At 37.4% G+C, this 17,700-nt stretch overlaps 1 protein-coding gene across 1 annotated transcript in view; it reads right to left on the bottom strand.

Moving 5' to 3' along the window:
• The window catches only part of IMPG1 (interphotoreceptor matrix proteoglycan 1), a 54,142-nt gene that overhangs the window by 18,314 nt on the left and 18,128 nt on the right, over positions 1-17,700 (bottom strand). The window contains exons 6-12 of the mRNA XM_015621935.2: positions 16,621-16,706; positions 15,412-15,558; positions 14,051-14,109; positions 12,325-12,345; positions 10,674-10,927; positions 9,148-9,224; positions 7,822-8,323 (exon numbers count right to left, since the gene is read on the bottom strand). Coding sequence (XP_015477421.2) covers positions 7,822-8,323; positions 9,148-9,224; positions 10,674-10,927; positions 12,325-12,345; positions 14,051-14,109; positions 15,412-15,558; positions 16,621-16,706 — 1,146 coding nt within the window. The remainder of the gene's footprint in view (positions 1-7,821; positions 8,324-9,147; positions 9,225-10,673; positions 10,928-12,324; positions 12,346-14,050; positions 14,110-15,411; positions 15,559-16,620; positions 16,707-17,700) is intronic.

The raw sequence follows: 17,700 nt of genomic DNA, 5'->3' as shown, positions 1-17,700 counted from the left end.
CCACACTACTTTATTGTTTTTAATTCTTTTTAATACAAGCTTTGCAGTATCATGTAGTCATATGGTGGAACTCTTCAAGATTTATTCAGCATAATTTTGATTTTTATTGTTTCATTTTGAAGTGTCAGTGCCTGATTTTGAAATGATGAAGATACAGGGATAGCTAGGTGTAGATATAGATGTAAATGGTATGGACTAGGGATGAGAATGGAACTTGGAGTTTAGTTTAATTATTTAAGACAAGTTTAACCAGGGCTTCAGCCACTGCTCTAGGCTACATATACATTTAGGAGAAATGACTGCAATGTGTTATTTTCCCAGCTTCATTCCTTTCAATCTCTAGAAAGAAAAATTAAAACTATGGCCATTGTTATTGAAAGTTGGACCTCAGGAAATCCTCAGCTATGAAGATGTCATTTATGAATAATCCTTTTTGTTCTCTCAGTCAATCTCAGCATGCCTTTCTGTGTCAAAGATTCCCTGCTCCAGCTCTACTTGAAAGCCCATTCATTATTATTATATATATATAATTATTCCAAAGTGCATGGCAATAAAGATGGCTATTAAAGGAAAATTTGAGCCTGTATAAAATTTTGACTGTAAATCTGTGTTATTGGCTCCAGTATTCTACAAATGTTCTTACTGATGCATGTAATGATCTAACCATTCTACAGAATGAAACTGAAACTTCTGTCTCCTTCTACTTTACACCTGGATATCATTGCTTGAAATTGAATTAAGTTTTTTCCTCTACAGAACTTTATAGAAAGTTTAATTGAGAAATAAATGTTAAGGATTTATGGGAAAAAACCTGCATGTTATCTTCAACCAAAAGTTAGGAATTACTTCCACATTGCAATTAAAACCAAAAAGTATATGACACCCCTGACAGGAGTTTAAATTGTAAATATTCATAAACATGAATCACATTAAATTTGGTACAAAAATTAATGCAAATATGTCTCCATTTAAGATTTTTATGTATTTTTGTTTGTTAGTTTTAAACACTATAGCGTTTTTCAAACTGACTAACAAGCAGCTTAAATTGATATTAGTGTCAGTGCTACCTACGTAAGGCATCTCAAGGTGGCTGAGAAGATTAAAGTTGTAAGGCCAGGCCCTCTCTATGGACAGAGACACAAAATTCCATTGAGATATTGAGCAGATGATGGAGCAGAGATGATTCAGAGCACCCACATTACAACTTGTCTATAACAGGCCAATGGAGGTGGCACGAATTTTTCTCTAACAAGGAACAGACTAAAAATATTTCCAGGCTGAGGTCAAGGTGACTCTGCTATGCTGGAAGGATATTGAATTCTCCAAAGAGAGGAGATTAATAATTTAGAAAGTCAAAGTTTTACTACCATTTGATCATAACACATTTTTTTTCAAACACAGCATTTCTAGCAAGACCAAGGATTTTTAATAACTGAGAGAAATGCATTATTTAGGGTATCTTAGTCTCAGCAGTGCAACTTTGCCTAATATTTGTTCCAACTGGACTACACAACATGTAAACTTCATTAGTTTCATTCATTTATGATTTGGCAAATGTTAACCTTACACTCCCAGTACAGAAATCTGTATTATTTGTTTTAAAATATCATTCTGATTATATTACTGCAAAGGCCATGGGTTTTAAATTTATTTTATTCAGGACATTTTATTAAAATTTATTATTTAAATTAATGTATTGAAATTATTTCTGATACTGGCTCTTCAAATTCTGAACTTATTTCTGCCTTTTATATTCCCCATTTATTAGACAATTAGAATTATTGCAGTCATGTCTAAAAACTGTAAACTGCCTCAAATAAGTTTTTAGCCCTTTAGTTCTAAAGAAAATTAATTTTCTGGAACAAAGTGGAATTAGACCACATGCAGCAGCACACACATATCCCTCCTGGAGGGAGAGCTCCTTCAAGCACTGTAACAAAGAGGAAGAATTATGGGTGGTTTGTAAGTTTGACTACAAAGTGTGACTGATCAAGTGGTGGAGCACTGAGGTCTGTTCTCCTGCTATTTTCATAGGTGCACAGCGAGGTGTTACAATTTTTCATTATACAAGAGGCTCAGAAGATTTGCATCTGGATAAGCAAATTTTCTTAGCAGCAATATAAATTGTTTTCAGTACTTCACACAGTCATTTAAATGAGTCACTGGAATTGCCAGTTGAGTTTAAAGAAAATTATCACTTGTTTTGGTTCATTTGTATTGTGTATTTGGAGGGTCATGAATAAGAAATAATATTTGAAGGAAGAAAAGCTTAACCTTAAAGTGAAACAGAAGTGGTTGGATAGCTTAATAATTTAAACAAGTCATGTGTTAAATTGGAAAAATAGATAGTGCTCACTTTCTCTCAAACTTTTTCGCTTGGATTAGTAATTTCATTTCAGCATTTTTAAGTATGTTTTGAAGACGTGATGTAGATTTTGTTCTGTTCCGATTGCTCCTGCTGCTCCCAGCACAGAGACAGCTGGGCAGAATGCTATCATTAAATTCTGACCAGATGCTAATAACTTATTCTAATTTGTTTAGGATTCTTCAGGAACACTCTGGGTAGGCAGTTCTAACTGATCAAAACTTTTCATTCAGTCCAACACGTCCTAATACGAGCCTGTTGAAACTCTTCAGCCTCATCTTCAATTCACAGACAGCTTTCAAGACTGCTGAATATTGTATAAAGTGCTTGAGAAAATGACATTGCTAGACCCACCTGTTCACTTCTCCAAACATCAGGCAACCTTCACAAAAACCATTCTTTGCACTTCTGAAGCAGCAAGAGACAAGTGGAAGGGCACAGAGAGAAGCTGATGGGGAAAAATGTCAAGAAAGTCCTGTCAGTTTATGATCCAAAGAAACATAAGGAAACATAAAAATATTCAAAGGAACAAGAGAGCTCTTACCCTCTATATCCATTGATGTGAAAAAATGGTGAGCATTCCTGGCACAAAGAATGGGTGAATTCCAATCCTGGGAACATCCGGAGAGGTTCTTGCAAGAAACAGCGGGGTTTTCTTTTCTGTGACAGTGCTGGCTATGCCAAATAGAAAATTGTGCTATGCAAAGACAGTGCTTAGGCAGCTGAAGATGAACCAGAGATGGAAAGAATCCACAAATACACAAAAACCTGAGTTTTTTTCCCTAGAGATTACTAGGAATAATACTGAGAGTGTGCCACCTAATTAACTGTTGGGTAGCAGGATAATATTAATGGGGACAACTTTACAGCAGGTTTGTGTGAACATGAGATTAATTATGGCAATAATTAATGAGGCTTTTATCAGTTACACAAAAGGAGATGTGACCATCAAGTAGTTCTTATCAGTGGTTTCTTCTCACAGAAAAAATCCCTGCAATAAACCCTGCAGAGTCTTTGTCCCTGAGATTCTTGAGAGCCTGAGGATGACCCAGGCTCCTCAAACAGAGATGCAGTACATCTGAGTAGCTGAAGGATTTTATTGATAGCTTTGTTTTCTTTTGCAATAACTTCTCCAGAAATAATGCCTCCTCCATTATGGACAGGATTTTGGGATAAACATTTACCTGGACTGTGAAATTTGTTAGTAGCTACAATTAAAACAAACAAAATTAAAACTAATTCAAAATACATTTCTTCTTACTGTTTAGTGAAGCCAAATATTATTATTTGTTTTACTGCTGAAATTTTCTTGGTTTTTAAAATAACGTCTGTCTAATACATTACATAAATTGTTTCCCTTTTGAATTATCGTACTGTTATAGACAGTCACAGGAGGACTTGAAAGGAAAGAAATTTAACTGTACAGAAGAAATGTTAATGACTTTTAACTCCAGAAGGAAGTTGAAATATGAAAAAGAAAGAAGAATGCTAGAGAAAATTGATCATGTATCTTCTCAGACAGTAGGGGGAAAAATGCTTTTTTTTTTTTTGCACTGGTTGTAAATGGAAAATAGAAATAGACAAGATTTTAAAGGTGCTATGGAAAAAAAATAACAACACCTTTCTGAGGTGTCAGATGTTGAAATAGTGATATCTGATGCAGGCATTTCAGAACTTTTCAACAAGAGCTCTGGAAATTTGTGCCACAGGCTTTCTTCTAACTCTATAGTGAAATCTCAGAACACTAGGCTTACTTTAAGGACAGCTTGGCATCATCCTGCTGGTTCTGGACTAGTCAAAGGGTGGATTAGCTGCCATCACCATGTGGCCAGCACGGTGCTCTAATCCTGGACACGGTCACTGTGCAGAACTGTGCTATCACAGCACTGCCTGACACAGACCCCACTCCTGCTCCTGGCTCATCCCTCCCACTGCCTGCCCACACCTGCCAAATCCCATTCTTGCATGGCTTAAAGGGAAACCTCTCATGGACTCTGCATCCCTCACCTGTTTTTGCTCACCTTTATTGTGTTGTATGCAGAGCTTTCCCTATATTTTTGTGTGTGAGGCTGATTATCTTTTGGGGAGCTATGAAAGAAATGTTTTTATTACTTTCTCAGTGACCTCAGGCATGTACAATTAAAGTAGTTGGTGCAGGACATGGACATTCAATATTCAGAAGCCTGTAGTGATCTCCAGTCAGCAGTGCACACAAGTGACAGCCAATGCAATAAAGTCCATCTCTGAAACAGAGCTAATACCTAAAAGAATCTCAGACTATGTTATTTTTGGTAGCCAGTTTTTCCTTTCATGATAAAGAAGAGTGAATATAAATTTCTAATCATATGATGAAGAAAATGTGCTCCATCTTCTGTGCAGTAGGGTGGGGAAACAGCAGAAAACAAATACAGAAGAATTTCTGACAACTGTTTAGACCTTAATCCTCTGTCCAAACTTTTACAGCACTGCCTGAGTAGCTCCTGCCATTTCACGCCAATAACAGTTTAAAATTTGTTGGCTTCTTTTTTTTTTCCATATTACTAAAAAGAGCAGCTATAAAATGAAGCCAGAAACAAAGTGTGACATATTCTGTACCAGGTAGATTCTGCTTGCCATATTAAAATTAATAGTACTAACACTGCTGACTTTAATAAAACCTGAATTTCCACATTGAATTCTATCAGTTCCCATGAAATATACAATATATCAGGGACTAAAAAACTACAGGAAATACCATACACACAGGACTGTCAGAAATGAAAAAAGCTTTAAAAAGGGAAAAAAGTTTTAAAGAGTAAAGAGAATACATTTTAAAAACTCAGTAAATAAGTTTTCAACAGCTCTCCTGACTATTAAGCATGCAGTATGCTTTGTGTACTATAAGCTTTTAAGAAAATAGCTACAGCTTTGAATCATTGCTAACACAGCATCCCTACTTTTTAGACAAGGAACAATTATTTTCTTCTCCTGCTACTCAGCTGCAGAAATAATGATGGAATTCTTACACTCTGGTGCTTGTTTTAGACATAAATTTTTTTCAACAAGGAGAAACAAGATGGGATGCCTTATTTTGGGGGAGGCTTTTATTCACAGCTCTAAATTTTGTTCTGTTTTGCAACTTGGCAGGTTCTAACCTAAATATGCAGCAAATAATTTCTTAAGGGGTCAGTACAGGTGAGTTAAAGACCCTCTGCTTCTCTTCAGCCATTTGGAGCTCATAGGAAAGAGGTATTTAAGAAATTGGGAAAGAGATATGTGACTTTATTCAGTTTTTATGACATCAAGTCCCTAACACAAAGAGTGAATAGAATGAAAAATGCATGACTTTCTTTTCCCTGCAAATGTAACACTTTTCCACAGTTATAATGAATGTTATTTGAAAGTATGTTATGCTTTTATCAGTAGCACTACAAGGCTTCTCAGCATGCATTTGAAAACAGTTCCATGTAAAACTTTACATCATAAACATTATTTTCGGGAGCATTTGACAACAGATTCTTGTAAGAAGTGATTTTTCTAAACTTTAAGTCACTCTGCTAATCATAAGGTATTTGCTTTTCTCTCATTTCTGAACTCTGTGTATAAAGGCGAGATTATAGAATGAGAAGTTTATATTCAGTGCATTAACTACTTTGCAACAACATGACCATGAAATATGCCGTGCTCTTCCCGGTCAGGAGCTGATAGCTGTGTGTTCCCAACTGGCACCTTTTACATCCTTTACTCTCTAAAACGCTGATGTAGTTATTTTCTGGATCCAGCCAAGCAGTCCCACAGGCTGTAGGATGCTTGGATGCATTCCCCAGTCCCACACTTCTGCTGGGCAGGTCCATTGTGAAGGATGTTATGGCCATGCAGGGCGCGTTCCCAGTCAGCTCTGCAAACATCGCCTGTTTGCCTTACAGGACATGGCCAGGCAGCAGGGATGAAACCTGCTGGGTTTGGACATGCTGGATAAGGAGGAACATCTTGAAAGGGGGAGGAGGGTTCAGTATTCTCAAGTACAGAGTACAAGACAAGAGACTTCTCAAGTACAGGAGGCACATGAAAGGTCAGGGCTTGGGCAGGGAGGGAGCTGGTTGAACTGGGACAGAGCAGAACCTCCTGTGGGAACAGGGAACTTTCCTGCAGCGGAGAGCAAGCTTTCAAGCTTTGGAGCATGACATTCTTAGAGATGCAGAAACACCGAGTATCGCTGTGCAAGCTACTGCCTATTGTTGGAATTTTGCGCTGATTTGCCTTTTGTTTGTTTTTCCTCTGCAGATTTTTTAGTATTGCTTAGAGACCATGTGGGGACATCAAAGATTCCTGCTGACTCCCGTGATGTACTTACCTGCCCTCTGCTTTTCTGTTGAGAGAGTCAGTCAAAAATCTGAGACAAAGCACATATGAATATTCATCCAAGAACTAATTCCTCCCTTGTGCCTGTAGTGACCTCTTGCATCTTACACAGGAAGCACAGGCTTTGAAGTATAAATAAAATTTACATTTACTGACCTAACACTGAGATGGTAACACCAGGCCAGGGAGCAGGATTGGAGAGTGAGCAGACGAGAGCTGGGACAGATGGAGTGTAACTCCACCAAATCATGGCTTTTGCTGCTTTGCCAGTGGAGGCTGCTGCCCTGCACAATCCAGTTGCCTGCACATAGTGGCTCGTATGGCTTTGTAGCTGCTGGTGGAGGTGATGCAGCAATAGCCTTACAGATATTTTGTTGTTCTGGGGGAAAGCCTAAATTGCCTGTGCCACAAAGCTGACCCTACTATCTTTGTCTGAACTTTCTTTAGTCTGCAGAGTCAGCTGTGGGAAATGTGTCTATCATGTTATTTTCATTTGAAAAGCTGAATTATCCAGACTTTTCTCCACATAAATATATATATCTCCTTTTTTTCTTTTATTATATACTTTTCCTCATATAGATGGGTGCCTTCTTGACTACTTCATGGATAAAATGGAATAAAAAACCACAGAAAACAAAAATTTTAAAAAAATTTCACATTAATCAGACCTGTATGTTTCTGATCCATGGTACTCTTTGCTTGGAAGAAATTATGTGAGGTTACTCTCTCTGCTATCATCCACAACTGGCTGTAGAGCCCAAAGTAGTTTACTTTCCATGTTTTAAGAAACTATTTTTTTATGTTAAACTAGAATTCCCTTTTTTCTTTTTCTTCCTGACATGTCCTTTTGCTCTGCCTTTTTGAAATTTTACCATAATACTCTGTACTAAGTGCTCCTTATCCTTAGGCTTTTGTTGTTTGGTTTGACAACCTTGAACTAAGGTGCATTAGGATTTTGCTGAAGAGGCCACCAGAAATATATATTTTTCACCTTTGGTTGTGAAGGAAAGTTTTCTGTCACAATGGAAAGGAATGCTTATTGCTCTGACACGTGACTGTACATATCACAACAAGCTCTCCTAGTCTCTCTCACATAAAAAACTCTTGTGGCTTACCTTGTTCAGACAGACTGTCTTGGTCGACCTCCTTGAAAGGAGGTTCTGCTATATCAGTCAGTTCTTGCCCCTCTTCAGCTTCACTCTCCACCTCTCTGGCAGGCAGGAGATCAGGTGTGGTGAAGCTTCCTGCCGTAGCCAGCTCCACTGGGGGCTCGTAGACGTCGGTGAGCAAGTCTTTGCCAGCAGAATCATCTGCTGGGGGAGGCAAATAGGAATCCTCTGATTTTGGAGGACTGCTGGTGCTACCCAGAGCACTGAAAGGCACTGTGAAGCTTGGGTGGTCGGTAGCAATAACTTGGGTGTATGGGTATCTGTCCTGGAATGGTTCTTTAGAGGGTTTGGTAGGAAAATCAGGTTCAGATGTAATAAAATTATTAAATTCTTCAGGGATGCTGATCTCTTCACTCAGGGCGGGGCTTTCAGTTGTAAATTCATCAACAAATACATCTCCTCTTTGATCCACTGTTGCTGGACTGGGATAACCTAGTGGGAGTTCCTCCTAAAAAAAGTTTTGAAAAAGCAGCTTTCATTAATATGATTGAGTTTCATTGCTAAAAAGGCAATAATCTTTAGCCACATGAGCTAGAAAATAGCTAACATGGAATCATATTATGGGTTGGGTTGGAAGAGACCTTAGAGCTTATCTAGTCACACCCTGCCCGCCATGGTGACATCTTCCACTAGACCAGGTTGTTGGCCAATGCCACATCCAGCTTGTCCTGGAACATTGACAGAGCTGGGGCATCCCTGACCTCTCCAGGCACCCTGTACCACTGTCTCACCGTGCTCACTGTAAAGAACATCTACCGTACATCTAACTTGAATTTCCCATCTTTCAGGTTGAGCCCATTATCTCTGTCCTGTTACTACAGTTCCTGAGAGAGTCCCTCTCCAGCTTCCCTGTAGGACCCTTTCAGATACTGGAAGGCTGCTATGAAGTCATAGGATGTGTAAAATGTTTGGCATGTGATGCTAATCACATTGCCTGTAATTTAAAAAATGAGCAAAGAAAGATGATCTTAACTAGCCCTGTAAACTTGTCTCTGTCTGTAATTAAGATCTACTACAGACCTGATGAGATACTGTTTACTTTGTAATTAAACCTGGAAAAGGTAATCAAAGCAGTAATATTCACCTGTAAATGCTCTAAACATTATCTCTGTTGCAGTGTAACAGCACAGCATTCATCCTTACAGCATGTACAAAAGGCATATATGTTATTCTAGCATAATGAACTTTTTGTATGTTTATGTACCTCTTAGCACTGTTTAATTTCTTTTCCTGTGGAGAAATAAATAAACATGAAAAACATTATTAACCTACCAAATCAGGGCCTGCCAGAGGAATAGTGACCACACCTTGGATATTATTGTCTAAATCACTAGGTGGTATAATGGTTTCTGCAAAAAAAAATAATCAAAAACGTTAAAGAGAGAGAGAGATAGCACAGAACACTTCAGCACCATCAGCACATTGAAAATTGATCTAAACACATAAACTCAATAAAAACCCCCAGTACTTAAATGATCTGCATCAAAAAAATTGCTTTTAAAAATCCATGTTAAGACAAAAAAAGCATCAATTCCCATTCAAAAGACCATTATGAAGAAAACAATTTTTTTATACACCATTCTTCATATGCTTTATTTAGCATAAATGAGATAGGTCTGCAGAGAGCTGAACCAAGGAGGAATGCTTAAAATCACTTGAAGTGTGAAGCCCTCAGTTAAAGCTGCATGGGCTATGATGACTCATTATATTGTGTTCATTAAGCCTCAAGTCATTCCAGTTTTACCCTGAGTCCACACCACTGTTAACGTCAGTGTTTTGGCTTTAGTGCTCGAGTTGCTCCTTTCATCTCTCAGAGATCTTAGAAGAACTTGCATGCAAACTGCTTTTTCTAAAATTGGTTATTAGAATTAACTACAGGGAGAAAGTTGATTAAAATATTTATTATTGAAGTGTTCTTTTTTTTCTTGGAACTTTTAATCTACATTAAAGCATGACACTTTCTTCTTACAGAAAGTATTAGTTCAACTGAATAATTTTTTTTTGGCAAGAAAAGGCTACTGTTTGCAAATGAAACACTGTAGCTAAAATTCAGTATGGGTTTTGAGGTTGTTTCAGTAAATACACATACAAAAAAATATTTTAAATTATTTTTCCCTCTTTTTTAACGCGTCTCCCCAAAAGTAGTTTGTTAGCTTTGCAAAAATCTTTGATAAACTAAAAAGGGGTATTTATTAGCTGGATTACTGAACAGGGTGCAGAACTTCATCTTCTGCTGGAGGCTTTTACACCCAGCTTGTCTTCTGCACTCCTGTGTTTCAGAGTGTGAGTGAAATACATCTTTACTGATTTAATCTTGGGTTCAAATGCTGTTTAAGGTGTCAATCTCCCTGATGTTTCTGAGAGGTTAGATGGTTTGCTTACAACCACGACAGAGCTTTCAGAAAGCTAATTTTATGTTAGGGGCAGATCTCACTTTTTTTCTTGTTAAAGACAGGAGACTGTCCCTACTGGGAAGTTAAAATGATACAGTGAATATTCATAGTATTTATCCTCTTAATGATCTTGGTGTGCAAAATATCTAGATTTTCTAAACAAAAAGCCAAGAAAAAAATCTTCTAACATGGTTGCAAGTTAGGCTGTATAATTGTAAAGACTCATTTTACTATAAAATATAACTTATTTCCCTACATCCTTTGGATGCTGTACAATACCAAGGAGAATGGGCTATGTCAGATGAAAATCTGTTAAAGAAACAAAGGACACCTTACTGAAATTGCATTAGTTTGGGAAGGCAAGATTCAGGCTTGTGTCTGGCACCTGCCACCTGCTTTACTGACCATCAGTAAACTGAAGTGTTCCAAGGTCCACTGGCAGGGACTGGTCTTCATGGAGTGCAGTGGCAACCAGCTGCTGAAGGTCTGTAACTGTCAGTTTAGTTGCTGATATTTCCCTCTCTTCAACTGGAGAAATTGGTATTTTTTCGCTTTCAACCTTATTAGATCCAATAGTTGAGATGTCATCTGCTGTGCCTTTGGTTTCTGAGCCATCTCTCTCAAAGTTCACCACGTATCGTGCTACTGTGCTGCTCGACCTGCAGCAGGGAAAGGTAAAAACACCCAGAGCAGCAAAATCAGGCACTGGCTGAGAAATGATTTTATACACAAACAAACAAATGTGCAATCATATTATCTTCTGTAAGAGTAATGCAAATTTACTTATTTCTAATGAGACCGTCACCTTCAAACTACTTTTCCTTCACCTAACCCCTTTTTTTTTTCCTATGCATAACTTTTAATAAGGACTCCCACATTGAAGAAAACTGGAAAAATCTTCTAACATAATCTAATTTAATATGACCACTTAGAAATCTGTAGAACTTCTAATGTAGTCTGAAGTCCTTGACTACTGATTCAAATAGCTATAAATGCACACTGGGGTTATTAGAAGCCATAATTGCATTAATTATTCAGGACCCTATGAAAAGGGATTAGATAGTTTATAAAACTGCAGATAAGCAAAAACCTTATCACAACTGAGACGATTTTTTCGCTGTTTTTCTATGAACAGCAAACTAATGTGGGCAAGCAAAGCACTTTTTCACAATGGGAGTTAGCTTTTCCAAGTCCAAGTGGGTGTGTATGGCCTCTCCCTAGATGTTCAGGTTTAACAGAAATCTCAAATATTCACCATTTTTAATACATCATACATGTTAAATTCACCTAATTAAACAAAAAATAATGAGTATGTTGTAAACATTTCTATTCCACTATGTTATTTTTTTTTTTTACAATGTCAAATAACTAGAGAGAAGAACTTCACTTTAGCATGTGCAATGCATTTGCATTTATATGACATTGCAAGAATTCAGGGAACACATTAGACAATTCTTCCTTCTAAAGCATGAGCAAAAGAGAAATTCTGGGAAAATGCTAGACAAATTATTCCCCAGCAGCACTTTTAAGCAACAACAACAATAGACTCTGTAGCTGTTTGTATTACCAGTGAAAATCTCTCTGCCTTTTATCAAGCACGTAACTGGTCTCTTTGCTATTCTATCTGGTTTGATAATGGAGACAACAAATCAAATTCTACATCCTTATTGGAAATATTGTGTACATGGGAATACAGCTAGGAAACAGCAGATCAAAAATGAAAATTTGAATGTAAAGTTTCCCTACTTATTTTTCACTTTCAGTATATGGCTGGTATAAATCTTTAGTCATATAAATGCGAATTTTCTTAGGTGAAACGTTTTCTTTCTTTAAGAGACATCCTGACAAAATTTGATTACATGAAACATTCAGATTAAAGTTAAAGCTAAACCTGACACTTTATTTCACAGATTGTATACTTAGGCAGAACACAACCAATTCACTTTGTCACATCAAGATAAAAACATTTACTGATTTATCTATGTGCATCATAAAATTATTAAAAACAATCATTTTAATTAGTCTATAAAACGATTATGAGTTACAGAAAGATTACCCATCTTTCTCCTTCTTCTGTCTTCATTTCATCACAGAATAAAGAGTGTGAGAAGGGATTGCAAAAGAAAGAAAAACAAAGATTCATGTATACCAGTAAATCATTTAGTCACACACATCAAAACCATCTTTTGACAATTTATCTTATCTTCTATGTGTCATCTATAATTTTTATCTCTGTGTCAAAATGACAGTCTACTCTCCATCTGTTCACTTTTTCCCTTCCAAACAATGGGAACCACCATGGTTTGTGTGGGGAAAGAGGAATTTTACTTTACCATGGCAGCTTGAAACATCAGCTTTCCTGCTCCTGTCATCAAATGGTGCAGTTTGAGCCCTGTCATTGCTGTTCTCTGTGGTGGCAATGGGCACTTGGGGCAGTGCTTTCCATGACCACGGTTACCACACACGATGCCTACTCTGACTGTAGTCACAGGGGTAACTTGAACCATTAATTACCTCTGGAAGACATGTCTATGTTGACCTTCTACATATAGCACCCATTTATTTTCCTTGGTGAGTTCTCCAGAATACCTGTGATGTTGTCTTTCTTCATTGCCTTGTGGGAAATGCTGCTAAAATATGCAGTACTATGGCCAAGGGACAATGGACAGCAACAGCCATCTCTGCTGATCTGTAGTTCCCAAAGCTGAATAAATTACTGGATAATGGGATCAATCAAAATTTTCACACTGATAAATGATCTCTCATACCAGCTAAGTCCAAGGTATGAAACCAGAATGGATCCCAGACCTCCTGGAGTCACAACTAGAATCAATTAAGTATTGCAAGTTGTAACTATGAGATGCTACTACAGATTTTCTCTGCTTGTACTGCAGAAGACAGCTTTTTGGTTTATTAATTTCAATATAAAAATATAAGGAACTAACTTTCAGACTATTTTTCTCTTCTCTCTCTTTTTCCCCAGCAATTTTTGCAGAAAGAAATGCTAGGAAGAAGGATGTTTTTGTCTAAAATTGCATTGCAATATGAGTGTTCTTCAACATGTATTAAATATTGCTACAAGTACTGAATGTTCCTGATGCTGTGCCATAAGACCACACACATTTGTCTTTTTTCCCCACTCTTTTTCCCTTTTTGCAGTTTCTTACTATTAGTTATTTGTTTTTCATTTGATTCTTTATGCAATGTCCTCCCCTTCCCGTATAGATTCTCTACTGAAAAAGTACACTAGAGGTTGTGTTAGTAGTAAACACACAAAGAAGCTAAAACTAAAAGAAATGTCAAGACAGAACACAAATTTACTGAAAAAGTGAAACTTTTAGAATTGTTTGAAAAGCCTGAGAAACAGCTACTGAACAAGTTTTATGTGTGTGAACATGTATCCTCCTGCAACCCTCTCTTGCCAAGGCACCTTCATTGTGGCTTATGAAGGGCAAAAGCATTGTCAGCTAAATAATCATCCTGCTCTATTTATCTTCTCATTTTAAAAAGTCCTTAATACAGGGCTGTTAACAAACAATTCAAAGAATTTATTGTATCCTTCAAGCTTCAGGGAATCAAAGCTACTCTTACTAAGTAATTCAAAACCTCATAGTCTCACTTTTTTGCACTTCCTGTCATATTGTCCCTATGATATTCCCATAAAATTCCTGTCTGTTTACAGCAACACACACCCCACTGTTCAACAGGTCTCTTGCTTTTTGAGGACAAGAAGGAAGAACCCTAGGAGCCAACAAAAAAGAAAGCCCCATTTTCTTACTTACTTGAATCCTAAGACGCGGATTTCTTTGAATCCTGGAAGTTTCTCAAATATTTTTTTCATCTATAGAAAGCCATAAAGATAACAAAAAAAAATCAGCATAACATCTATGAGTAAAAGGCAATCACAAATTGACTGCCTAAATCACAAATTGACAACTTTTTTCATGTTTCAGACAGAGCTTTAGAAAACAGTCTCAGCTGTGCTCTTTTGGGTACCATAATTGCTCAGCTTAAACACAATATTTGCTTTGCATATACTTGTTGTATTACCTGTCAATAGGCAAAAAGAAGCACAAAATATTGCTTTTCTTAGTAATGTAATTATGCAAACAAGTGATAATCTATTTCATAGCACAGTAAGTAAAACAACATGAATCAAATGGTTTTCTCATTTTCAACATTTTTGGTTCATGAATAATTTTGTGATTCAAGTCACCTGTAAATTGTTAATTATCTAGAAATATTAAGCAACTGCAGATGTGTTTAGATTATTTGACAAATCATTTAGAAATTAAACAGTTTTAACTGTCTTGTACAAACAGAATAACAACACATTTTTAATTCTAATATTAACAATAGTACAATTACAAGGTTTTTAATAGAAGAGGCATTTTATGTGTAGTAAACAATGTCTGCAGGCACTTTTGTCTGAGGGTAATACTGAAAAGCTTCAGAGAAACCATTTTTGCTAGCTCTGCCAGCTCATCCGTCACCATTTCATTACACATATCTGGAAGTGAACCAGGAAAGTGTAAGAGCTTCCACTAAGGAGTACTCATGAACCTGATGAGAAGCTTTAGTTAATTTTACTATGAAAACCTTTTGGGAACCTCAAGTCATTAACTGCTATCAGTTAAACTGATAGCTAAACATTCAGTTAATATTATTAATTGCATGAAAATACCACAGATGTTCCAATTCTTACATAAACCATGGTAATGCACAATTAGTGTATGTCCTTTGAAGAACCGTTCAGACAACAGTAGCTAATTACTTTTAACATTTATATTACGTTTCTCATTAGGTTTATTGTAGAAATTAAATTATGACAAAGTGCTGTCCCTGAATTCCTGATTAAATCTGAACAATGTTCCTAAAGTTATTCTGTTCATCAGTTATCTGAGGCTTCTGCTGATGTCACAGATGTTGGCCTGTTAGCTTGGTGGCTGAATAAATGGCTTAAATGAGGGGATAAGCTGATACTACACATGAAGGAAACGTGAAGGTCTTTAGAAAACAGGAATGACCTGTTTAAAGTGAGGGCAGTAGATTCTAATCCTATTTTGTGGTGAAGGTAATTTCACAGTATGAACCTCAGCTAAGGTACAAAGTCAACATTTTTGCATTCACTAAGCGTCCCTACCTGTAGCTGAAATTTGGCAGCTAGCTGTTGGTACTCCGGGGAGCTGGGGTCACTAAGTTCAGCTGTGTACTCCTGATCAGTGAGAGTGACACTGAATTCCACCATTTGCTCCACAGGCAGTTCAGGGACTGCATTTGTTCCCAGCTCCTGGGAAAGAAAAGGCAAGGACAAAAAGGGAAGAAATAAAACTAAGTGATTTTTTCCCCTCCACAATTCAGTATTTAATAGGTAGAAATGCTCCCATTTAAGCCCACCCCCAAAGTGGCTTTCTGAACTGTATTCAACAAAAAGGTGAAAGTACCTAAGTGTATCTGTTGGCTTAATTCTTGTCTTTGCAAACAAGCTTCTATTACTTAGAGGCAACTTGACAGTTACCTCTTTCATATTCATAAACAAACATGAGGAGAATCAAGCTTTTCTTGCACAGAGCCTGTTACCAAGTTTTGGTACCATCATCATAAGGTCATATAGCTTTTTCACGTTCAGAGGTTTGCATTTGTTTTTGTTTTTTTTTTTTCTGAAAATAAAATGGAATTATCCCTATCCATGATACCCCTTTCTCATGCAGTTGACTTTGCTGCTATGAAAAGTTGTCTTATTTTGATTGCTGTTTCCCAACAGTATTTGCATCTTTTCCCTCCACTGTGAGGCCACAGGTGTGTGCTGAGACCACAGCAGCCAGGACAGGGAAAACAGCAGCCCCTCCCAGCACCCTTCCCCTCTCTCAGAGGCATCTCTTGCAGCAGGTGCAGAGGGACAGTCCCCAGTGCCCTGCTGCCTGGCTGCTCTGAGGAGACAGCAGTGGAGAACCCTCTGACAGCTGGCTGGTCAGAAAAAGGCAAGGCAGGCCCCATCCTATCTCCCGTGTTGTGGAAAGCCCAGCAGGTACACTTTTTCGGCATTATTTAATGAAGAGCAGTGTTACAAAACGGTGCAAAATAGGCAGCAGGCCTCTCCTTAAATGAATTAAAACTGCCTAAAAGCTGCTTGCCATGCTTTTGTACTTTCTACGAGATACTCAAAAAACGCCATGCCCTACTCCAGTATATAACAGATGCTAATAAACCCCTTTAGTCCTGCTAGCTGAAACAGAGGGGAGCACTCGTGGTTTCTAAGCGCTGTTTGTAAGGTTTCTCCCTGTTTCCTGTCAGCTGAGCTCAAAAGGAAAAGGTGAGTGAAGAAGTGGGTAGGAGCACAGGCTGCCCTCACCTTCACAGGAGCCTTTGTGTCGTTGAAAATTTCGTTGAGCAATGTGCCATTAGGAGCATACGGAGAGAGGGGTGTGCCAGGAGAGCCTGTGAGCAGGAGGGAAAGAAAGAAAAGTCAGGAAAGAACAGTTTGCACATCAAAAGTCTTCTCCTTTGTGTGCTGGTCAGGTGCCAGCTCACTGGAGCAGCTTGAGCACAAGCCTGTGCTGGTGGAAGGCGGCCATGACTTAGGGTGTGGGTAAAGCCACTGCATTTTATACAATAGAGAATCTTTCTTCCAGGTCAAGCATTGTGGTGTGGGTGTGACTGAAGGCAAAAATGGGACTGTGCATCAATGAAATTGTGTGAGTTAATAATATTTGGTAATTTCCTGTCATACCACATTGTATATCACTAAGTGCCTAAGCTTAATTTTGCCAATTGAGATCTTTGTCCCTATGACAGCCATTTTTTTTTAGGGCTCAATTTAAAGTAACAAGAGACATTGACAGAGTTTTCCATGTGGAGGCAAAATTACCGTGCTGGAAGTCTTTCCTCATAAGTTTCTGTTATATTTCACAAGAAATATAACAATGGATTCTCCTTGAACCAAAATTATCATATTTACAGCTTTTTATCACTGTGTACATTGCTAACATAATTTTAAATAATTGTAATGCATAACAGGGTTGGAAGGCCTAATTGTAATAATCTGATAAATTTATTGTATTGGCATCACTCTGAGTTTCTTGCTTGTCAGTCTTTATTTGCTGTTCTTGCTTATTTTGGTTAACAAAATACAGTAGCTGACATTCGAAATGGTATCTTATAATTGAAGAAAAATTAACACTTTATTATCTAAGTTTGAAACTAGGTAAACACATACATTTGAAGGCAAAATTTGAGTGCAACATTGGAATAGCAAATACATTGTAAAGTGATAAAAAAAATTCTTCTCAAAGATTATTTTTCTAAAACATTTTCACTCCACTGAACTTGTCATGCTTCTAGAACATTCATTAAATTATATCTCTCTAAGACCTAAGAATCATTTGCCTTAGCAATTTTATTTAACAGGCAGACACAGAGCAAACAGATTTGA

This window comes from Parus major, chromosome 3 (genome assembly GCF_001522545.3).
Source record: "Parus major isolate Abel chromosome 3, Parus_major1.1, whole genome shotgun sequence".
Lineage (NCBI taxonomy): Eukaryota > Metazoa > Chordata > Aves > Passeriformes > Paridae > Parus > Parus major.
Note: the sequence above shows the minus strand (reverse complement) of the source record. Positions and strands in the feature narration are given on the sequence as shown.